At 46.0% G+C, this 25,273-nt stretch overlaps 1 protein-coding gene across 3 annotated transcripts in view; it reads right to left on the bottom strand.

Moving 5' to 3' along the window:
• The window catches only part of cep85l (centrosomal protein 85, like), a 64,564-nt gene extending 39,505 nt beyond the window's left edge, over nt 1-25,059 (bottom strand). Inside the window, exons 1-2 of one of the 3 annotated variants that reach the window (XM_064340310.1) lie at nt 24,969-25,059; nt 13,789-13,950 (exon numbers count right to left, since the gene is read on the bottom strand). In XM_064340310.1, coding sequence (XP_064196380.1) covers nt 13,789-13,950; nt 24,969-24,984 — 178 coding nt within the window. In that variant the 5' untranslated portion in view covers nt 24,985-25,059. Of the gene's footprint in view, nt 1-13,788; nt 13,951-19,618; nt 20,029-21,441; nt 21,594-24,968 lie in introns of those variants that run through there. The other 2 variants (XM_064340309.1, XM_064340308.1) reach the window with 2 other exon arrangements.
• Between the last annotated feature and the right edge of the window lie 214 nt (nt 25,060-25,273).

Raw genomic sequence — 25,273 nt, 5'->3', positions numbered from 1 at the left:
AGGTCCCAAGGCTGGGGGGGGGGGGCACCCATAATAGCACTCTGAGGGGGGTCCGTCTGTGGGGGTGCGTAAACAAGCCTGTTTAAATTAAGGTTGCCCCGGTAACACTCGGACACCCGTCAGAAATGGAGAGCCATATTTTAGGATCTCCAAACGCCCTATAGAGTTTCACGAGAGAGGTCTATGCCTAGCACACAACAGGCCACTCAGGTAAGAGGGCAAAGCCAGCTTTAGTAGGTGAACTCGGTGGGGGACCACAGCGATTACAGGCTGAAGTGAGCTAATTCAGCATAGGGGTTTTAGTGGTTTTAGTCTAGAGTAGATGAATTAAGTAGAGGGCAAGAGTCATTTCAGTCTGTAGCGGGTGAGTTCGGCACAGAGCAGCGGCCATTACACAGTGAGTGAACTGAGCTGCAGCGGGCAGTTTAAAAATGAGCAGGCCAGAAATTCCTTTGCATTGCAATTCCAGGCCAGAACATGGCCTCAGATCACAGCTCCACACTGGGAGCTCACCCCTCACTAAACAAGAATCTCTCTTTTTAAACACAGAGGGTAGGCAACATCACTAAAGCCTGCTATTTCAAAAGCAATAGGCTACTTGCGTCACATTCATCAGTCGGAACAATGACCACAGATCACGTAACTGTGTGTCATATATTTTTTCTAAAGGATTATGGGATTAAGTAGGACTGCTGAATTTATAAATAAACAACCTACATATATTGCATTTCCCGTTGTATAATCCACAGAAAGCATCCACAGACATTCTGATGGGAAACAGCGAGGGTTTTGCCATTCTGTTGGGCTCTCATTCCACTTTTTCCACTGTGGTGCTTCCAGCAGTACCCATGATGCAGTGCGGGCATGTGCATGTGTATGGCACTCGCTGTCTCCATCGCGGTGGGGACACACGGGTGGGCCATAGGGCACGCTGCACTAATCCCGTCACCATCAGTACCCGCACGGGACCCGGGAGGGACAGATGGTCCCCCGCCCCGCCCCGCCCCTCATTCCCTCTCCCCCCCCCCCACCCTTCACTTCCTCTCTAATCTCTCGCTGCCGTCGGGGCTAGCGGCGCCTGCTCACGGCACGTGCGTCGCATGCATCCACAGCGAGGCCGTCCAGAATAAGGGCATGCGGGGGGAAAAAAACTGCGATCCCCTGATTGGTTTACGGTTGCCATGTCTGCCAGCCTTCATGTTACATCATGTTCTGTAATTGTGCATTTTAATAGGGATGACTGAAGATGATGTTAAGAAGGTCAAAAAGTTCAAATGAATGCAAGTGATGACAGGGATACAACATTTGTCTTTAACATAATTTTGTGAATGAATCCTAAATGTTGCTTTTCGCAATGCAAGTCCGAGTGTAATGGAAAAAAGACAAAAACAAATGCTTGCATCTAGTTAAGTTCAGGAAATGATCTCCAGCGACTGAGCGGATCCGGGCCGGAGTTACGCTGTCTGGGCTGCGGTGTGTGGAGTTCCCTGCCCCTCTCCCGCCTCTCTCCCGCCCTCACGCTCACGCTCGGATCGGCACGCGGCTTCAGATCCCCGCGCCAAATACTTCAGCAGCGAGCCGGCCAGCGCGTGGCTGTGCCCAGATGGCGGATTCGGGCCTCCCGTGGGTGGGGGCGGGAGGGGCCTTACACACGTCCTCTTAATCCCGCGCGTCCCCAGCGACCCGGCGTACGAGCGCGAACACGAATCTGCGCTAACATCTCGTTAGCGCCCTCGCACCACTTCCTCTCCGGGCCTTCCGTATCCATCCGCCCCCGACCGCTCAGAGAGCAGCCTAATTCTCAGGCCCCGGGAGAGCCCAGGCCTGCAGAACGCCGAAAAACAGAGGTTCTGCGCCGGAGATTCGCATTTGAGCCGTCCGGTTAAAAGATTAATCACCAGAACCTTTGTAAGGCAATTTGAATAATGACCGGATCTCCGAGGCCAGACCATGAAAGAGTTTGCCCCGCATGTGTCTCGTGTGTGAAAAATTACCTCTGTTACAGCATTCCGAATCAACAAATTACCATTGTGACATCATCGCTCTGTGGCCTCCCTGTACTGTTCTAATTACAGAGGTGCTTCATGCTCAGAGCTCCCCCAGCTTCCTCTGCTGTATGAATACATAACCAGGGCAATAAAAAGCTGCCCCTTAACAGGGCAGGGAGGCCCTAGTCCCGGGCTCCCCTTTAATTTGATGGATAAGGGGGTGCTTCTGTGCTCTACTAGCGCTCTCATCTGGGTGCAATAAAGACTTCAATGAGAGAGAGAGAGAGGGTTTGGAGTAATGCTCTCCTGCTGCAGAGGAACTGCTACAACCACACGTACGGCCGGGAGGGGGGGTGGAGATGGAGCCGAAAATAGAGACTCCATTTCCGGCTCAACATTTTAATGACTGTTATTCTCGCTTATTTTTGTTATTTGCCTATTGTTTACATATTTACACATACTAATTTAATTTCTACTGTGAAAAATATTGGGCTGCAAGTCTGAAATATGATATACAAATACATGCATAATTATAATTATAACTATTATCATTATAATTATTATTTAAAAAAGGGTCAGACATGAAAGAGGGAGAGGGGACGATAGAGGAGAAGAGAGGCTGTAGGTGTTTTGACTGCTCATGGTCAAAATAACTCATGCGGGGCAGAGAGAGAGAGAGAGAGAGAGAGAGGGCAAGAGAGAGAGGGCGAGAGCAAGAGAGGAGGTGACTGCATCCCAGCCCAGAGGAACAATAAACCACCCAGATGTTCCAAGGCTCCGCCTCGCGCCTCGGGGTGGGGGGTGGCATTGAGTGACAGTGGGGGCGGGGCCAAGGCAGCAGACCGCCCACTGAAAAGGCCCCGCATCTGGAACAGCAGGCCCTGAGGCGACCCGATACAGCGGGTGTGTGCTGAACACCGTCGAGAGCCTTTCACTGAACCACAGCTACAGTCACAAAGACACGATGCCTTACAGCAGAACGCACCATGTCCATGAAGATCCAGGCACATCACCGCTTTGGCATATTTATAAAGCTCCTAAACCCCACACAAAAGGAAAAAAATTATATTTTCCACTTGCTTTTCACTCAAATAGGCTATAATGATTCAACGATAACATCTGAGCATGTAACATTTTTTTGTGTTGTGGCCGGAAATACATTAACCGGCAGCATCATTCAGCTCCATGTACAATTTCCTGAAAAAGCATTGATCCACACATCCCCTCGTGCTATCAAATTACACCACTTAATGCCATTCGGATCCGAGAAATGGGGTTCATTTCTTTTTAATCCTATTTTTAAAAATTAAAAACAGGATTAAACATTTCTAAAATGCTGTTCAATGCCCGGTAACCATCCATTTTCTAAACCGCTTATTCCGGGCCAGGGTTGTGGTTGGGGGGGTAGGGGTGGCTGGAGCCTATCCCAGCATGCAGTGGGTGAGAGGCAGGACTATACACTGGACAGGTCCCTAATCCATCGCAGGGCCCACACACCATTCACACACTCATACCGACAGGCAATTCTGAGTCTCCAATTGGCCTAGCCTTCATATTTTTGGACTGCAGGAGAAAACCAGTGGACTCCGTGGAAACTCATGCAGATTCTCGCAAACTCACACAGAAAGGGCAACACAGGCGCCTTGAAACAGACCCAGTCCTTTCCAACATGGAAAACTCAGCAAGCCGGTGTGAGTGATGCAATTTGGCAATGGTCAAAGCTAAAACACCTCAAAAGGTCTTTCCCATCTTGTTTGCCAATGCTGGGAGAGGGCAACTTTTAAACACACATCTGACAAACAGACAATATAGGGACCTCTTATGTCCCTTACACAACATTAATGACACCCCATCTACCAGTAAAAGTAATGTCCATCTATTCATCCACCCCCTTGTCGCCGATGAGCTCTCTCACGGTCTTCGCCCTCAGAAGGGGCGAGACGTACACGACCTGCATTTAAGAGAAGTAGGAAACATGGCCGCCTTCCAGACACGAAAAGCCAATTGATCCTCGCTTCACTTCCTTCGCCCTGTGTGCAAGGGTATAAACCAGCATAGCTACCTTTCATCCTCGCCGAGTACAAAACTCAGCCCAATTTGCTCATGTTGGGTTTGAGTGAATTCCGTGCGCTGCTGGTTCAGGTTGACAGGAACAAGTTCCTTAAACTGAGGCTACCAGACCAGCTCTGCCATTGTTCAGACATCCTTAAGCATGTATATTTTAAACAGCCATTTTCAATGGCAGCCACGTAGCTCAAATCTTTACAAAATAAAAGCCAATTAACAATAAAACACTCAAAGGAAACATACTACAGTAGGCTGAGAAGTACTTTGACGACTACTGCACTTGCACATCACTCATTGGCATTTGCGTTCTCCAAGGGGATGACGTTCCTCAAAGCTCCATCTTAAATGCTAATCGCAGATAAAATACTTTTCAGGATGGGGGATTATCCCATTAGAAATGCATGGCTTCCCTCTTTCTCAGGTGGTGGTAAATTAACCGTCCTTTTTAATCAAATCTCCCGACAGTTACCAAAATAGCCTCAAATACCGATCTGTGCTTTGTGATGACATGAATGGCAAACTGCTTTTGGTATTTCTTTTGTTATACATTACCATTGTTCTGCCAAGTTCTACCGTCAATGACAACAGACACCCTGATGCCCTCTCCCTCCAAGGAAAGGTGATGACTTCATCCTTTAGATGTGCTGCCAAGAAAAGTGGAAAAGATCTAAGAGGAGCGGACTGCCAAGCAGGCAGGGGAAGGAGAACTGCTCGGTTTCCTTGGGAACGCACATGGAGGCGGGAAGAACTAGCGGAACGTTGGGTGCAGATGAATCATCCCTTCGTTCCCAAGGCAGCCATTGTGTCCGTGCGGGAACATCCTTTAAGAATACAGGCGAGGAGGAGAACAAACCGCGCTCGCTCGCTCGCACTCACTCATGCACGCTTGCATTAAACACACGGTCCTCACTTTTCGATTTTCGCCAGTTGGAGCCCACTCACACTATCAGACATGGAGTTGAATAACATCAACGGATAATCCGTCATTTTCAGCAGGCTTTGCAGGTTCTGCAACGTGAACACTGGCACTGCAAAGAATAGCGCTGGATTTTCTTCATTTTTCCTAAATGAACAGGCATTTCCATTTATTGTAGTAACTGACCGATGCCTTCATGGTTCTTCTGATGTTCAGATAATGGAACATGTGGCCTGGTCCCTCCCTGGCGCTGACAGCCGGCTCTGGATATCGGCTGCGTCTCCCGCTTGGCCCGTCTTCCCGACCCGGCCGAGACGATTCAGAAAGACACGCTAATTACACGGGCGGACCCGCGGCCTGCCAACCGCGCTCGAGGCACGACGCCAAGCGTTTGTTACGAATCCCTGCAAACCCCAGACTTTCACGCCTTACACCCCGCACGTAGGAGACAAACCCAACCAACCCCCACACCTCCCCTGCACCTCCTCCACCGCGCGCACTCCCCATTCTGAACCTTACCCCTCCCTTGAGCAGGAGGTGAGTGAAGATTAATATCATAAATCCTCCTAACGCCCAACAGGACCCGTTTTATGAGGCTCTCGCAATAACGTTTAATTAGCCTTTAATCCATGTGCGTACAATTCTGTTCTCTGAGCCTTACGAACTTAAGAGGATTTTTTTTCTTTCATTAAAGAGTGATTTACTTAAAATTTGCAAGCCAAACACATAGAGTGGAGACCCTGAAATTCAATTATAAAAACCGTAGGACAGTCACCAACTTAAAGTAAAATATATTGGTGAGAGGTTATATTTTGATATTGTATTTTGTTAGAAAATAAGACAAGCAGTGTCGTAGGCTCTGTACCACGAGCAAAACTGTATACACTAGGCCTACGTGCAGATATTCTTCACTGTGAAGCTGGTGATCTTTGTGTTTGCCTTAGCAGTGTTTCACAGTTTTTTCTTTTTAACAGAGTGTAAAAAAAAAAAGTTAAAAGGCTGTCTCCTTAGCAACGTAACACACTCAGGTTGCCAGCGCCCCTCCCCCCCCCCCATACAGTGGAGCCCCGGGGAACGCTTTCCTTTGTAGCTGCGGATACACAAATCAACACCGGGCCACATGTGGCAGGGCGAGGAAGACTAGCGCCGCGGCTACGTTAGCGAGCGACAGACGGGCCCCTGCAGAGCCAGCTGAGCCCAGCGCCCGCGCGAGCGCCGGCTAACGGCTCGTCCCCACGGAGTCACAGACGCCGCTGCGAGACGACGCACGCGGGCGGGCGGCACAAAAGGGTCCCTTTGTACGGCCGCGTAAGTGGAGAACCCCGAGCACAAACGTGCGTTGTGTCACCGGTGCGTTGCTCCGCGGGTGACACGGCCAAACAATGGCCACTAGTGTGACCCGCCGCGCCGTACTTCATACCGCCATTTATAACGTCAAAGCGGGGTCGCGAAAATATTCTATTGTTCACATGTCAGAGGGTAGGAAATGTGTCTGTGCATAATTCTTCTGCATTTTTAAAAATCACATACGCTTTATAAATAAGAACCGCTGAAATATCCAGAATTCTAATTTAGATGCTCTGCCCCCCCCACCCCACCCCACATACTGGCCCCAAAAGTATAGACGTTAGATTAGAGTGCTAAATGCTATCAGCTAAGGGCAATGGATCCTCACCTGGAGTTCTCAAACCAGGCTCTGTAAAAAGTAGTGGGTGATTGGCAGCTAAATTAGCACCATTCGCTACAGCGCCACCCAGGGGTGAAAGGCTGAACCCGAGGCAGTCTCAGGAGTCATCAGGGTAATGGAAGTGCAGCAGCTGTTGCGGGGGTACGTCCCAGGGCGAGAGGGGACCTTGGGTATGGCATGGGAGGGGGGGCTCTCCCCAATATCAGCCGCCCTTCCATCCCGGCCTAACGCGATTATCCCCGTCAGAGCCTGGCCCTAACGATGTGACCGCCGCCGACTCGGCGCACGTCATGCAGCGCAAATTTGACTCAAATCTAATTTCTGAAAAGGCTTTCGCCGCCGATGTCCCACACAGGGCAGGGAAATTAGGGGCTCATTGGATAAGTCCCCCCGAAATGGAAGCTCAACCCTTCTGCCAGCTAATCTACCAACGGGGAGGGAAGGGGGAGGGAGGGGGATGGGGGGGCAGTGGAGGCTGCCACACGCTTCATTTGAACCCCCCCCCCCAGCTCACTGAAAAGGATGCATTCTTTTGCCCCGTGAACCTATAACCATGGGGGCGGGGAGGGGCCCAAACGTCTTCCTTTGAAATCCCCACTTGATATATAAGCACTTGATATATAAGCACGCCTTTATGACACAGTCCTAGATGCCGACAGTCAGCGTAACCCATTCTTGCCTATGACGTGGTAAAGGTTGGGAGTCGACCACACTGTGGCCAGCATTAGCCACTGCCACTGACCTCAGGACCATTACTCAAGATGGTGTCAGAGGAGCAGAGGGCTATTATCTATCTGATCCAGCTTACGGACGCCCTTCGGATGGTAACCTGAGGCAAGGTGGATGTTTGCGGTATTAATAGAGGAATAGAGAATAGAATCCGAAACATCCTTCCTGAGCATCTTAGGCCAGCAACACCCCTCCTTCACCTCTGCCCCTCCACCTCACGGTGTTTATTCCTGGTCGGTAAGGCACGGGCTCAGGTTGCCTTGTGTGACGGCCGCTACCTTCTGCGGGGTAACACGACGCCCCCGGTGACGGCCCGGTGACGGCCTTGGCCTGACCCCGCGGTTGCATAACCGCTCGCTCGAAACAGGTTGTTTCTGTGGACCGAAATAGGCCCCGCTAAGTTGCTGAGCGGAGCCCGTAATGTCCTTAGTGAGTGAGTGAGAGAGAGAGAGAGAGAGAAAGAGAGAGAGGTAAGCCGGAGTCACAGATGAAAGAAACGCTACGGAAGCGCGGCCTACCACAACTCTAGGGTATGTTCCTAAGGTCGTTGTCCGACAAAAACTGTGAACGCCGCTTCTCTGAAGCTCAAAGTACCGAGCGTCACCTGCACAGGGACACCATGGTCCTTTCGCTAGTTCTGAACCAGACGTGGGTCAAAACATATTTGTTTTGGCTTCAAATACTTTTCTACGCTTTACCGAGCTTGTCTGGTGTACTGGAACCTATGACATACTCTCAAAAAGTGCAAACCCCACCTTTTGGTCCTACTGGCAGGCCCTGTTGCACCAGGCAAGATCAACAGAGCACAGAAAAATATCTGAATCCAAAACAAACACGTATTTGATCTGCTGCCAGGTCTGCTTTGAACCTATCATCAACAGCCCTACGCAGGAATCTGATTGGAGGTCAACTGGCTTCATGTACTTGGAATGAGATTACACATCACACACTGATAAAGAAGGCTGGGCAAAATCCCCCAATCAGCCGGTCCCTGTCATTCTGAAAGTGAAACGCGGTAATGATTAAACTGAGCAGCTCTGGAGAACCCAGAAAATACTGGGCAGGACCAGAAGCATCCTGGGTAATTACAGGAAAGCACCGTTATGTCCACCCGGAACCATAATTAGCGAAGGGGGTCTTTTTGAGGACCCCCTACACTTCAAAGGCTCCAACCAGCACTTTGAGACTCAAACGTCTACATCACATCCTAAGCGCTGATTTTGAACACAACCATTTGAATTTCCCTTTATGGTCCCAAAAGAACTGCACAATCACATATACTGTTTACAGCGTGACTGAAAACAACCACATAAATCAAACCGTTCGCTTCTCTCCTCTCTTCCCAAGGTCAACTAAGACAGTGGAACCTGCCGTCTATTTTTCACCGGGAGATCGGTTTTCTGGAAAAGGGGTGTCCAGGGTGCCGGGGGAGTCACCCGACACCCGCGCCAACGAGATTCTAACGGAACTGCCGGAAAACAGAGCCTCGGTCGATGGATCCGCTCGTATCAAAACCTGCCTCGTTTTAGCAAGGAAAAAAAAACATGAAATATGAATAAAGACCAAAAAAAACCAAAGACAAGGACACCAATAGTAAGCGTACAAATCCATTCATCCGATCTGCACGCACCTCACATTTATTTCATACCGTAGGTCAGCGCGTCTAGGTTTCATTGATTCGCTTTAAATATCACATTCTTGAATATCTCAGCCTGCATCAATGACTCAAAAAAAATGTATTGATCTCCCTGCATGAAACGTATCTCCAGCTCACAACGAGACCCTCTCTAATGCCACAGTACAGGGCTGCAGAACGCCTAGCGTTCAGGCTCGGATGACCTACATTCAAGAAGTCGATACCGCGTCACATATTCCGGATCCGCGGTTAACTGTCCACCTCCAGCAACGTCCCTCGGCATTCGGAGAGGAACACGGAGAATCGGGGTGACCTCCATACGGAAACGTCCCCGGGCGACGCCGTGCGCCGCACTTTCCAATGAACCGGAACGAGGCTGCCGTATAATTATGAAATACACTTGAGGAGAACATTCACTGACGCCACAAATGAAACACAAAAAAAATGGAGAAAAAAAATATGCAAGTTACATAAGCAGTTGCATAAAAATAAACTGAACAGGCTTTAGTGTGTCAGGAATACACCCTAAAACTGGCTCTCTTTTGGATTTTCAGAAAAACACTAGGCAGGGATTCGCCAAATTTTTAAAAAGAACTGTTAGACACTTCACAATCTCTTAAACGGGGGGGGGATTTATGGGGTCTTTTCCTAGTAGTCCGACTGGATCTGTCGAAGCCAGAATGTTCTGATGCGGTGCGTTGAGCAAAATGGAGGCAGCGGAGGAGATAAGCCAATTGTGAACCGCGGGCGCGATGTAGCGATTATGCACTAGCTCCAGGAACAGAGGCTCCTCTTTCATGTGCATTACAGTCGGGGGTCCGCGCAGAGAATCCCTCTCCAAAGGAGGCCAGGGCATAAAAGACCCACCACTGCATAAACGCCAGCCTTGAAGATGCCGTAGAACACAGAGGACGCTTATTCCAGAGACCTGCCCTTAAAATGGCATTAAAACAACAGATTTACTAGCCGGGGCAAACACCCGCTACGCAGGCGAGTTAACTTACAAAATACCGAAAAGTTCACAATGCAAATGCAAAAGAAGAGACGTGTGCTTTAAAAAAATAAAAAAGGTTTACGTGACTTTAAATGTCTGCTCCTGTGTTATTTCAGTACAATTAACCATGACAAGAGAAATATTTACCACATGAACAATAAGTAAAACAGAATATAGGCTTATTTCAATCATCTTCTCCGGTCTTGGCAGTGTGATTCATTATGTCATGGTGCAGAGAGTGAACTGAGAATAATTTAATTATTAACCCTTTGAAGAGAAGATTTTTTTGGAGTCAGTCAGTGTTCTAGAACTTCGTTGCTTTCAATTACCAGTAGTGACTGTTACATCAGCATTTGAATGTTCAGTAAAGAACATCCTAAGCAAATAGGCTATTTGTGATCTTCCACCTTAAAGGGTTAATGTAACCTCCCCTGGTCCCTGTGGTGATCTAAGGCGGTGTTCTCCAGGGTTGAGCAGCATGCAGCCTGGATGCCCGAGTTGTCTCAGCTTGCTGTGATGTCGGACCCCCCTGCTTCCCACACGACAATTACACGCATGTATTATTTTTTTTTTTTTTTTTGAAGCAGCAGAACTGGCCTAATTCTGAGTCTTGCTCTCTCTCACACAGCCCCCATCTCAGGGGGCTGCTTCATTCAGAGCCAAGAGGATGCCGGGAAATCGCTCTGAGGAAACTGCGCACCGTTCCCCCTTCAGAGTGGAAAAAACGGGCGAAAAACACAATGTAGGTCACCCCGGCTTGAAGTGCGTCACAATATTATCACACGTTCTTCTGAAAAATACAATAACACCACCAAAAACCAAATGAAATAAAATGTGAGGCGCACCATTTCAGCTTAAAAACACCGAAAGTCACCTTGTCTGAGGGCATCCGCTCTGTCTGATATTTGATATTTATGGTATGAGATCGATGGGGAACCGTGCGCATCAATCAATGAGAGTCTGGGCCTCGTGCGCTTTGCTAGCCTGCGTGCTCACCCAGTGTGCCAGATCTCAAACCCAACCCCCTCCCCCCCTCCCCTCCCTTCCCCTGGGGGGTGACAGACACTGTGGGGCTGAGGGAGGGAGAGACGTATCCGTGCTGTGGCTGACTGAGCCGGGGGGGTTGTTCTCTAGGTGAGCACGGGGAGGGGGGCGCTGGGCGCGTGTTGAAATGTGGGCCACGGCTGCAGCCTCTCCAGCTGCGCGTTTACACTGGGGGGGGGGGGTGGGGGCATCCAATTAAGAGGGCGACGGCTGCGACTGCTCCCGTGGTAATTGATGGGGTGGGTTCCCACGGAAACGAGCCGTCGTCGCCGCTATCGGGAGCGAGTTCCCCTTTATCTCTCTGCTCTGGGGCTCTCAGCAGAAGTGAGTCACCTCAGACACCTCGCGGGAAGAGGAACTGAGCCTGGAGTTCCTCTCCCTCTCTCTCCTCCCAGCAGCGTGGAGGTGAGGAGGCTCCTCTCTTACACAGGGCATGTGAGGAGGTTCCCTCTTATGTCTAAACATTTGGCAGCCCGTGCGGGTCGTCCAGAAGGATTATGGGACAGCAGTAGCAGCAAGGCCAGTTAAAACGTATGCAGCACCTAACCACTAACAAAACGCTAACCTATCTTGGAAGAAAGCATTGAGAGCATACCACTTGCAGCTCAGAATAATGTTGGACGTTACAGATACGTTTGCCCAAAGAAGCCCCAAGAATTTTAGAGACACATTTTACAAGAAAATTGTAGGTTGTCTGTACCCCGCAGAAAAAAAATCTAGATGTTCAGCAAATTCCAAGAACACAATCCGTACGCTCCGCTGAGCTAACCGCACGGATCCTTTGTCTGCCGAGCCAGAGTTTGAGGAAGGACAGCTGTTCCCGGTTACGGTTTGGCCAGACCCAGGGAACACAGCCTAGCCAGCGTTCCCCAGGGAGAGGGGCAGGTTCGGAACGGGACGTCTGGACGATACCCTGCCACCTTACTGACCAGGCCCTTCAGGCAGACGCTGACTGCGCCAAGAAGCCCTCGGCTAACGAGCTAACGTGCTAACGGATGGCATCAGCTGAGCCTCTGGAGACCCAGGTGTCTTTAATGGCAGGTATGTAGCCTGTGAGCAACATGCGGTATTGAGCCTGGATGTGAAGCTCCCCAGAGAGAAGGCGCACCCATGTGACTGGGAAAGGTTCCTGTGTTGGGAACGTTGCTAAGGAGCGGGTCTTTTTCCATTCGCGCAGTGTACGTTAGGCAGTACCCAGGGCCTCACTGAGTCAATGTGAACACCCGACAGGACCGTGCACTTCTCTCTGTATCTCTCACTCTTTTACACTTCCCTGCTCTCTCTCGCACGCGCGCACACACATACGCGCAAACAAAACACACACACACATCCTTTCAGAAATACTTCCATGAGACTGTAAACTCTGGTGAGACGAGCAGTGGGCTAAGTGGAATTTCAGCAGTTTAACAGGGCCAGACCAGTGGTTACAGGATCAGGATATAGGCCTAGTCTTTTACAGGCCTGTTCATACAGCCTGTCTCAGATGCAAAGTTGCTCACAAGCCAAGAAGGCAACTGGTCATCTCATTACACAGAACACAGACTACTGACTAATCCTCCGTACAGAGATGTACATGCTATGCACCAGATCTACACAAACATACACACAATATAGCCTACTTGAGCATGTATGCATTTACAGCAATAGACAATGTCAGTCTGAAATATAGGTCAGTGTCTTCAAATAATCAGGCCAGCAAAGCAAACCATTACCTAATAAAAAAAGAGTAAAATCAAACGCAAGGCAAAAGCCTTTCAGAGCCTACACCTTAAATACTGTAAATACGCACAATTTCTACTCATTCCTCAAATGGCTACATCTCTGGTATAACACAGCACAAAGCAGTGGATAGGAATCCACATTCCTAAAGAACAGCCAGCTACTGATGACTCAGGTACCACCTGAAACACGTGATGGGCTCTCCTCTGTTCTCACAGGCAAACGGCAACAAACCAAGACCAGCCTGTGTGCGATGCCAGCTCAAGTTTAAACAGGAAATGGTCTATATCTGTCTCGCGTGGGGGACTCGGCACTGGCCTAAATCACTGTTCCGCCTTCATACCAGGCCGGACCAAGAGTGACAAAACAACACGTCATGACTACTCTGACTCACGACAAAACTGTGCCCAAGCTTCATATCCTCACTTAAACATCTACTACAGATTATCAGAATCATGGGGAAAGAGGTTAAATGTACACCGCAGAGAGCTGACCCCTTTTGAAAATACGGACGTTTGCTGTCTGGATGGAATGGGCAGCAAGGTCGCGTGTATGTGCGAGAGCAAATATACACACAGGCATTTCCGCATACGCGCATGTCATAGATGATGGAGGCCGGGATGTGGACTGAGAGGAGGAGTTCAGCAAGTGGACAAATTTGTGATGACTTGTGTATGATCTCTCTGCTTACTGTGTGTTTGTGCATGTGTACGTGCTTGCGTGTGTATTAATTTGCATGTATGTGCATGAGTCTGTACCTGTGTGCATTTGAGTGTGTGTGTATGTGAAAATGTTTGTGTGTGTGTATTTGTTTGCATGTACATGCGTGCATTTGAGTGTGTGTGTGTGTGTGCTTATTAGTTTGCATGCAGGTACGCTTGCACATACGTCTGTATGTGCATGTATTTGAGAGTGTGTGTCCGTGTGTGTGAATATGTTTGTGTGGTTGTTTGTTTGCGTGTACATGCGTGCATTCGCACGTATCCACGTGCGTGTGCATCCCCTGACCTTCCACGCTGTCGGAGCAGGACGTCCCGATGCCCGTGTCGCCGCTGTCCGAGGCGGTGCTGTGTCGCCGCGCGCGGTTACTGCTGCCGCTGGCCGAGGAGGCGGCCCCCTGCCACGTCGACTCGCACCCCGGGACCCATCCTGGAGAGGGCGTGCCAGAACCTGGGACAGAGAGAGAGAGAGAGATCCACAGGACCATCAGCAGGGCTAAAAACCGCTCTTTGGGTAGCACATCGCCACACCTACAATAGCTATTCATCTTCCAGGGGAATGCACATAATTATGGTTTTTGTTAACAGGTGTCGAAAAGAAAATCACTTCCTAAACATATAAGCCTGTATTTTATCGTATAATAGTTGTATCGGTGCAGGTATCCTCTGCCTGAATGGCATAAGGTTCCACTATATTACATGGCTGTTTTTCTGTTGTCCTGGGAAACGGAGACGGATGACCTGAACTCGGCCCAAGGATTACAGTATAGTACTCAAATGCACGATGAGCCAAGAGGACATTCTGCACCAGAGGGGTTAACGTCGATCCAGCCAATAAGTGGATCCGCAATATTTGATTAGTCTGTGTAATAAATCTTCAAAATCAACACAACTAATCTCGCAGTAGATTAGCTGACCCACGTGTTTCTGTACCAGAGCTAAGACTCCATATCCTCTGGGACATTACTATTGGCCTGTACCCCTCCCCCCCTTTAATGGACACACTACCTAAGCAGACAACAATGCTAACGTCTACAACACAATTTATAGTCCTGAATGGTCCTTCTACTGCAGTGCAGTTTCTGGGAACGTAGCGTCTCGTTTTGGAATAGGAGGAAGCAGTGCTCTTCTCTCTATTATATTCAATGATGAAAATGCAAATTGGTCCAAACTGTTTAGTCAGATGTGTATCTATATAGCACGAGGCACAGAGGGAAATTGTTTGTTCCGGTTTAGATTGGGTCAGATGACACAGCAAAGCTGAAAGCTATACGACTTTCAAGGCCGCAGAAGTCTATTATGGCACATGCCCGAAAGAAACATGAACGCATCCATACAGCTTCCTTACTAAACTTTTAACACATCTTTCAAATGTCAAAAATTTACTATTTTGACTAGTATGTACAACGACTTCATTAGGTTCTACCTCAAATATAAACAGAGATGTACAAGTGTGACCCGATGCCACTTGGTTAGGCTAACACACACAACCTTTCTATGTCCCAACAGGGAACTTGGGAGAGACCTGTCAATAAGTTAACTACGAGAATTGGCAAGACACCACGGAATAACATCGCACACACACACAAAGCCATGTGACTGTGAGGTCATAAGTTTCCAGGAATCCACTTCTATACTCCTGTAGACACAAATGATGAGAGCCCAACTGAAACAAGGTGTCCTGCCATGTTGCAGCAGGTTTTGACACTCACTCAGCATGTTCAAAACACCACGCGATCCCCCATGACACATGCCTATTGCAACACCAAGCTTCCTTTGAAAACAGTGCCTGCCCTCCGAATGCTTGTGTCAAAGACAGGAACTTCACGTCTGCTCCACCACTCCCAAAACAGGGGGGAAACTCGACTGCGTGCAGAAAGTTTTCTAGGTTGAACCTCGTAGTAAAATTCTTTGGCCTGCTCGACTGACTCGATTCAACTTCATAATGTTCTTTGTGTTCTCAAGAAAAAAAATGTCCGTTTTGAAGTGTGAAGAAATGCTCAATTTATTTGTTAGGCTGATATTTTTCTACATTTTATTTATTCTCCAAGTGTAATTAAAAAACTGAAAATGATCAGCAGAGAATTGAGTGCTGTTCTGAACTGCCAGTGCATATTCTGCAGCTGCTTCGAAATGAGTTCGCTGGTTGAACACGGAACGCTTCAGGTGACCGGGACAGCTTCCCAGACGGCCGTGCGCCAAATGGGCCGTCTCCCGTTATTATCTGCTAATCTAACCTACTTCGGGCACATAATCCGTTTAGAAGTGGTCATTAAGGCTGTCCCAATATATGACAGGCAGGTGCTGGGCTGGGCATTCTAAATTCCAACTTGCAGAAAATAAACAGACGGTATGTGACCATCGCAATACCGCACACCTGCATAACGCACACCAGTAAACAAATGATGTGACCATTCTACATGTTCACGGTCACAATCTGAGATCAATGAGTTCAATCAATAAACGGCAGAGGTGCTAACATGCAAGTGTGTGCAAAACAGACCCATCTTATGAGGAAAAAGTGCACGATCAGCATAGGCAGAGTCAAGCTCTTTTTCAGACATTAGCCGCGTTTCCACCAAAATTACCCGGAACTTTCAGTCCCAGGAACTACTTTACCAGGAACTAAAAGGTTCCTTCAGCCAATGGTTGTCTGCGTTTCCACCGGGGTCTAAAGTACCGCGAAGATTAGGCAAATTAGCCCACTGACGTTGTCGTCGGTCCATCTGTCATATGATTTCTTCTGTAACACCATACTACCACCGAATATTTTCTAATAACCGGGACAGCCCGGAGGGGTTTATTCCACTTATATACAACTGGTTACCAACAATGACTATATATGGTTACTTTTGTATTTATTGATTTTCATATATCCTCTCAAACACATTCATTAACAGCAGAAAACATGCACACGTTGTAAACAATTTGCTGTTTTATTACTTTCTCGTCGTCAATTCCATATAGGCTAATCGCAAAATGACAAGAATAGAACGAAAACTCAGACTTGCGTGAAAATGTAAATTAGTAGTGGTACAGCCACCGTTTGCTTTCCTTCGAAGTTACTGCTAGCCGAGCAGCGAAGTGTGCCCTCCAGATGCGAACCATGCACCATAAATTAGTCCATAGTCTTCCTGGTCTTTTCGTGGAATTGAAAAATGGCAGTAAAATTGAGTAAAATTACGGCAGTCTGAAAAAGCTAAAGGGAAGATTACTAGAATTAACCTGTTATTTTACCCGGATAAAAAGTGCGGAAGGTGATTTCCAGTTTGCTTGTACTGTATCACTAATGTTAATTATGCAGAACTACCGCATACCTCACATAACTGTATCAAACGTTTTGAGTCAATTACAACGGGCTAACAAAGAAAATCCGGAAGAAAATATTCAGCAACCGAATTAATCCGTTTGAATGTTTTGGTAGCCTACGTAATATGCTGTCCCAGAACGAATGCTTAGCATTTTATAAAACGAATACTAAAGCAAGAAAAGAACAGAAGAGCACACGTTATAATTCCAAGACGTTGACAGGCTATAACAAAAAGTAGGCTACTGCGCCGCATAACATACAAGTTTGATTTGAAGTTATTATGAAAATAAATTGGTTTGCCGCTGCATATTTTCAAACATGGCGGGTAATGGCGGAAAATAAATACAACACAAATGCTACGAGTACTCGACCAATCAGAAATGTTCAGCGCTGCAAGCTCCACCCAAAAGGTTCCTGTACTTTCGGAAAGTACTACCCCCCGAGCAGGAACGTTTTGGGGGGTAAAACAAAGCCCCCAGAACTAAATTTAGACCCTAGTTCCTGCGGTGGAAACGCACTGAGTTCCTCAAAAGGTTCCTAGTTCCGGGGTATAGTTCCTGCGGTGGAAACGCGGCTATTGATGATTGTTTTTTTTTACCTTGAATTCCTATTAATGTTGACTCAGTTATGATTGTGTACTTTTCGCTTCCTTCATTAATGCCAAATTTGTCCCCAATTATCGATTGTTACATCTAACAATTACCATCTTATCGGGAATATGGGACACCTGAAACTCTATCTAATATTGGGATATAGGCCTAGCCTAGTCTACGTCTTACATTTTTGAGCATTCACCTTTTTTTCACTAGCTGCATGTCACTTCATGTCTTCTGAGTTTGATGGAAATTTAATTTCATCCCTGAAACCCTGCAGCCATCACAAAACACTTCATGTTGCAGAATACATAGGGTTATACATGAATATTCCACAAAGTTGTGCATGTATAGGGTGGCAAATTTCGCACATTTTCCAAACACGTTGAAAGAGAGGTTCTCTGTGTGGATGGCACATGCGTTCAACGTCAGGAACAGAACAGCACAGCTTGAGGATAGTGAAATTACGGCCAAGATAGTTCACTCATCCACTTTCTCTAATCACTACTGAGACTTCAGCCTACATACTATAGCACGCACACCAAACAGCGCTGCAGTCATAATCATGGACCAGTGCAGAAGAGATATTAGACAGCCATCACTTCTAACACAGCAACTGTCAAGATCAATTGCAGGCTAAGCTCTGATTCAATGACAGATGCTCTGTTTTTGTTACAGTATAGTGACAGGCATAGTACCACATTTGCTGTTCAGTAGCTGATGTACTGCAATGTGACATGCTATTCAAAATATAGGCGTCTTAAAATTAGACAATGTATTTAAGGCTCATCAGCGAGTCTGAAATGAGGCAACACCTAAAATACTTTTTAACAGGATCGAGTTCCTGAAGAATTTGCCCCCCACCCATGGTGAAGAGTTAAAACTGATGCTGGTAAGAGCTTAGGTCTCAAACCCTCAGAATGTACCAGGGATTATGCAATGTATGATCAATTATTAACAGAAAAGTACGGGGGATTTAAAAGCTCAGCTGTAGCATCGCAAAGGGCACTTCAACGTTACTTGGTAACTACATGTGGATGCTATGGTAACTTTTCAAACTTAAGAGTACATTGCATAAACGTTTAAACGGAAAAATAATTAAAGGGGTTATCTTTTTATTTCTTCACACTGGTGTTACTGTAGCGAATAGCCGCAATTTTGGCACTTCGGAAACGAAGTCTGTGTGTACAGTCTTGACAATGTTTCATTAACATCGAAGTGTAACTGGACAAACACTGCACGAACAAATATCGGGCTAGTTTGTTACTCGCTTTAGGAACTTGTTAAGATTAGGTCTTGTTTTAATTTTCTTTTTCCAATATGCATCTCTTACATGATGTTTTCTTATTCACATAAAAAATTATCTAACGGTTGACTTATTTCCTGAGGCCATAGTAGATTGCGTAGTCGCGGGTTTCAGGGGGCAAAATCTATCTGTCCCCATATTGACAATAATAATTACTGTCACTCCGCACGAGACAAAGAACACGCGTGGAAGGGGGAGCACGAGAGCCCAGCCCTGACAATTTAACACACATTCCCTTGTTAACCTTGTAGAAATTGTTCCATGAAAGGGTCATTGCATGCTTTTCAGGGCATGTATCCAAATGCAATGTCTAAATTCACACTAAAGTCCAAACTCCGATCATTCCCCACCAAAGACCCGCACCACACGCTGCGTTCTTCTCATCTGACGCAAGAAACCAGCTCTCAATTACGTTTCTGTATAGAACGAATATAGCCCACAATGGTGTATAAAAACAAAAAGGCTCGCAAAGCTAGCTAGTGTTAGCTAGCCACGTAGCAAGGCACACATTCATCAGCACATCTGGTCAGCAACACTACTATATTACAGAATCAAGGTTCTGTAGCATAGTGCTAACCTGGCTAGCTAGGTCTCCACAATTTCAAGACGTAAGTTCGCTAGCTAGCCAACTTTCATTTAAAATAGGTAGCCAGAAGAAAACAACTTAACTGGCTATATCCTTTACGACCAAGAAATTGGTAAAAACGTAGTGTGATTTAACTGGTAAGTCCTCAACCCGTTATTCTGATTAATGTTAATGTTGATCATTCCTCAAACTGCTCTATGCATGGCTAACGTTTTTACATCTTGTGGTCACCGACCACGATGATCTGACAACAGCGTGTGTAGGCTAAGCCTATATTAACGACAATAACTAGGTGTATATAATAACAAAAGTAACCTATCTTACCCATTTTGTAAGTGTCAAATCCATCGTTGTAATCGTTTCTCTCCCACATTGTCGCTAGTTTATTTTATAGGCTGAAATGCGGTGGTACACTCCAATGGGTACAATTCCAATAGCACGTATAAAAAGCCGTAAATCCTCAAAGATGGGGGATCTGCAGAATACAGCCCATGGTTCTTATTGCGTGTAGACTGCCACCGTTTAATAAAATGAAACTTCGGAGCTTCCTATTTTTACGCAATCCTCAAATCGGAAATCGGCTCCTTTTGTCGGAAATCTGGGTAAGGTTGGACGAAGTGGCTTCTACCGTCGAATCGCTCTCTGCTGCAGTGTATGCAAGGATGTGATCTCACGGAGTACGCGTTCCATCTCCTCGCGGAGAAAGCTCAATCAGAGCTGTGTCTCCGCCCACTCGACTCGAGGCTCACACTGCCGCTGCCGAAGGCGGGTGAAGGAGCCACCGAGGCAACCAAGCCAGCACAGGAAACAGAACCCTATTCATCCAAAGTGTCCCCCACAGTGCAGTTTCACTGAGTGAGTTTGTTTTCAGCTGCGACACAACCCGCATGAACTTGAAAATGTCCAACACTGATAAATAAGGAAAGTTGGGGGTCTTCACGACCCTATAACTCCTGAAAACCATTCGAACAGACTAGGATATTCGCAAAATAAGACAATGAAATGCCATGTTTATTAAATGAATCGCTCAGTATTTTAAAAGTCCCCAAACCTTACTCTCTACTTTGAAACCTTTAATTTCCCTCTTATTTCACCACTCACTTATGACTACTCAAATGTCCTTTAACCTGTTTTAACCTATTTTTCCCCAAATTCAGTTTTTTATGGACACTAGTTTGAGTTTGAGAAAGCAAACCTGGTATCCTTATTACTTTTGTGTAAGCATGTCTTACACATTCTTAATTGTGAAAAGACAGCTTTAAAATAATCTCAGCCCAGGACAGCATTTAAAAAATGAACTTCCTGTTCCTTTTTTATCCATCAATGTGACAAAAACTACTGCAAGCAAACAAAGCTGTTCTGGTGGGTGGTCCTGTATGCTAGCAGCCTAAACACATCATCATACAACTGTAATGGATGCCATTTCAGTTGCTGAGGAGACAAGTTTGCTTCCATTAACTGCCTCCATATAAAATGCCATGCAAGTAAAGACACAGTTAACCAAAATAGGGTCAGAAGTCCAAAGCATCCTGTAACTGTGGTCCCTAGCTGCACTAATATCCAAGCCATTTTAGCATGAAAATCGCTGAGATAAATCCCCTGCAAAGATTTGTCAGATAATTTGCGAAGTGATTTTCAGTTTCGATGATGCTTTTTATTTGCATTCCACCAGATGTTTCTTGAGAAGTGACGCCATTTTGCATTTTTAAACATTCTTCTGCTTTTGACTGAAGAAAACAGCTCTTGATATGGTCATGTCACTCGCTCCGTGACCTGACTCAGCCATTCCCTCAGCAGTGAACGGTAGTACCTTATCTGATTACAGCAAGGTGAAGAGGTCACTTGAGTAGTCACAACAATTGACAATGGCCTATTCAGTTTAAGTTTCTTTACATTTTTTAATAAATAAAGGAGATGTGTTTGTGTCCAAGAAGGTGAAATTAATTCTTCCACATGCTTCACCGGGAGGTAATAGAATAAAAATAGATACAGTCATGTATCTTCTTTGTGGCATTTAAAATAAAATCTTAACCTTCTTGAAAACGGTCTAGTATCTTGCTTTAAGAAATTATGGAAAATAAAGGTTTAGCACAAATATAAATTACTTTTCTGTCAAAGTTCACAGTTGCAAAAAAATGTCAACTCACCAAGGCCCAAGCTGATCATCTCAGTCACAGCCTTCCGATTTCCTTTCATTTAATGAGTTCCAGTCCTCCATCATTCTTCTAGTTCCAGCAAAAGCTGCTCCTCTTCACAAAAACTCCACTTCAGCTTCACAATGTACGTCACAACCAACATTGCAGCACAAACTGTTTCACAACACATGTCCTTCCTACTGAGTTTCTTCCGAACTTCCCCTTTCAGTCCGGCTGAAACATTTATTTTGATGCAACACTTCAACCCTCTCTAGATGGGTTAAATAATTTCACACGTAAATCCTGAAAGAAGACTCGTGGATAATTGTGGGCCTGCATTTTTTTTTAAACAACAGCCAGATTGGAAAGTGCCATTTCAAAGAATTTAAACTATGCTGGCCATATTTTACGTATCACTTTGAGTTCACAAGAGTGCCTACAATGGTGATTTGACAAGTTAGTCACTGTCAGAGGATATGACTTGACAGCTCTGTCTACATTGCAAAATTACAAAATATTCTTGTAGAATCCGGAAAGGTCTGAAATAATGCAGCCATTTGCTTTTATATTGTACAATCTCTATTCATTATTAAATTACATACCATTTTAGGTAATCATCTCCATTCATGATATGACACCCAGGTATAGAGTTATAAGATATACTGAAATAGATATGAATGGGTGGCCAGAGGTCACAGAAAAAAACACATAAATATTTCCTCACATTACTCCAGAACCTCCAGTCCTGCCAGCATCCCAGAAATACAAGCAGGCATGTATTTAAGATGTTGTATTCCAGAATTAGCTTAACTGTCAAGATTTGATCAAATAGAGAACTTCAAGTTTCAAATTGGGTACACTGTACTGGAGAAGCCCCGTGTTACTGGTGGATGAAAACATCTAACAGAAGATCACAAAGAAGGCTGCTGATGTGCTTCGCCATCACGGTTGGACAGACAGGCTGGCCAGATATCAGAAAGCGCTGATCAAAATCAGCAATCTCTCTAATTAAATCTCCTGTCAACACGGATGAAAAACAACACTGTTTCCAGCCAGAAGAACATACTTGTTTTGGTAATTAAACTTGTGGACAGCATTATGCTGGTTCAATTACCCATAACCCCTCAATTAATCACTGCCCCCTTGTTTCCCCCCCAAAAAAACACTCAATTATTTCCATCGTGAGTCTCTGGAGAGCTGAAGGTTATCTTTAAAAATATAAGTATTTCATTTTCAATTCTGGCTTGCATAGTAATCTAAAAACACAAAAAAAGAGTAAGTCCTAAAGTCTTATCTTTGGGGGGAAAAGTTTTTGGGCCTAGTTGACCTTATGTGGTGAGATACAATGGGCATGCATGATGTCAGCACTTCTGAATGAAAAGAAGAAAAAAAATTTTTTTAATGTTTGTTAAAATCTTTCCCCTGAAGTTTTGGGAGTTGGAACAGCCAGGAGTGGCAAGCAAAGCCATGCAAGCAGGCAAAATTGGAATCACCTCAAACATAATTTTACGTTTGGATGTGGGTTTATGTCCACCTTTTCATTTAATATGAGAAATTACAGTGTTTAGAAAGGTAAAAAACAGGCTATGTATTAACAATGGGCCAGCTTCAAAGAAGGGTTGTTATGAGCTTCAGGTGTCCTGGCTCTGGTTGCTTCCTGCAAAGCTCAGCTCCTACACACACTTAAAAAGCATTGGCACTGAGGCTCATTAAAATCAAACGCCAAACACAATAAACATTCTATGCACGTGTAAAAATAGAAATTATCCCAGAAATAAATGACACTAATCTAAAGACAAACATTTCCACTCATTATGTCATGATGGAAGAGGCCCAAAAATGAAAAGGCTCTTTAAAAAAGGGGAAACTCAGAAGTTGTTGCATATAATGTGAAAGACGGCGATTTCAAATATTGATGTAATGATATATTAAAGAACAAGGAGCCCTTTTTACCTTCCAGAATCTGACAGGTACCGTGTTCTACTTCAGGATGATCCTTAAGAGGTCTCTTTTCAAGCAGCACTTTTGAGAAGTACTTTATCGTTGTGTGAGACACTCTGAAAACGGCACTGCCGAAGGGGTGTTCTGTGGTAAAGTGTGCGTTCGGAGACAGAGCGCGTCTCGTTTGAAGGGCCACCTGCGTAGGGGGATGGGGGGGGGGGGGGCCTCCAACAGGCGTCTCGCCACACAGAACAGACGCGCTTCTTAACGCTCGGAACCCCTGGCACTGCGAGACACCGCGGGGCCGTCTCCACGACAACAGCGAATCGTTCGGCAGCACGGTGCAGCCCGCTCGCTCGGGTGCATTTCTTGGCAGGGCAAACGCCTTCACTACAACCACACCGCAACAGGCCGCCGGGGTGGTGACGGCATGCTAATATATACACCCCTGATCAATGCCAGGATACACACACTACAGGTATATAAACTTGTAGCCAAAAGCAAAATCCTGTGGTCTTCATTTACCATGCGATATCTCTGCGGGCACAGCCTGACGCAGAAAGCAGTCCAACGACTATCAGAGCATATTGTTATTATTTTAACATTGCAGGGATGCAGGCAAACATCACAATTTTCAACAGTGAGATAACTATCACAACAAAGATAATTCCTGTTTTGGTTAGAAGGCTACAGTGCATTTAGGCTGTTTGCCCATAGCGTGTTAAAAGAGAAAGGCACTGTGTCTATTCAACACAAACAATACATTTCCTCTCAAAGCACTCCAAATATCAAATGTTCCACTGACAACAATGTTGACCATGTTATTCCCCCTCCCCCCACACCCCGCTCTTTAGATTTTGGCACAAGAGTGCACTTCATCAATAATTTCCCGCAAGTCATAGCAATATGAAACAAACTGCACGTTCAGCCAATGGGGCGTCAGAATCAGTGTTTTCGAGCTCATTATCAGCGCTGTGCAGGCTGCACCCAGCCCCCACTTCCTGTCTGCAAGCCAGGAAATCAATGGCCCTGCAGCCTGGACTCAGCGAACCTGCACACGTTGCTCAGTGGGATGCTCGGACTCAACAGTCGCTACAGCCATAACCCCGGGCCCAACACGCACGAGATCCCTCCTGATGTTCTACAAGACCACGCATCTTTTTCCTTCATGTGGAACACTTCAGCGGAGAAGAAACAACGGTGCGAAAAGTTGCTTTGAACCAGACAATGGATGACGAAAGAACGTTACCGCCTATTTCCAAGTCGGACGTGAGGTGAAACAATATATTCATATAAAGCTTGACAAAAATAAAATAAGGCCTATTTTTTTTTGCCTATAACTGGGATGAATTGTTCACTGTTGCATTGTGGTAATCAACAAAGCGCACATTAAACATTGAAATGGGAGTCGCGGGTTAGAATTCTGCTCCCACGAGTCAAGTTCACCCAAGTATTATCTGAAATGTGATTTTCAGCAGATGCTGATTTCACTGGATGTAAGGGTTTAGTGAAGGAATACAGAACCTCATCTAATATCGATAAACACCTGAAAATGAGAACACAAGGAAGAAAAAGATATATATAAAGAAAGGACTTACCTACACTGCTCTTCATGAGCTCTTTAGTGCTTAGTGCAGAAGCTCTGTCAGGAAGTGGTAACCGCTCAGCGAATGTTAACTGAAACTCTGAGGAGGAACTCGCTCTGCAAACTACCTCTCACCTAACGGCAGAGACCAATCTGAGTCATAGTGTAATTACCTCTACCAGCAAACAGCTGAGCGTGTCCTCTGCAGCTTAGATGTTTGCCTGAAATTAAATAAGAAATCACACAAATCTTTAAATGCAACTAGTCCAGTAAGTTATTTCACATTCCAGCTAGCTGATGCACTTATTTTAATAACAA

Source organism: Anguilla rostrata, chromosome 6 (assembly GCF_018555375.3).
Source record: "Anguilla rostrata isolate EN2019 chromosome 6, ASM1855537v3, whole genome shotgun sequence".
Taxonomy (NCBI): domain Eukaryota; kingdom Metazoa; phylum Chordata; class Actinopteri; order Anguilliformes; family Anguillidae; genus Anguilla; species Anguilla rostrata.
Note: the sequence above shows the minus strand (reverse complement) of the source record. Positions and strands in the feature narration are given on the sequence as shown.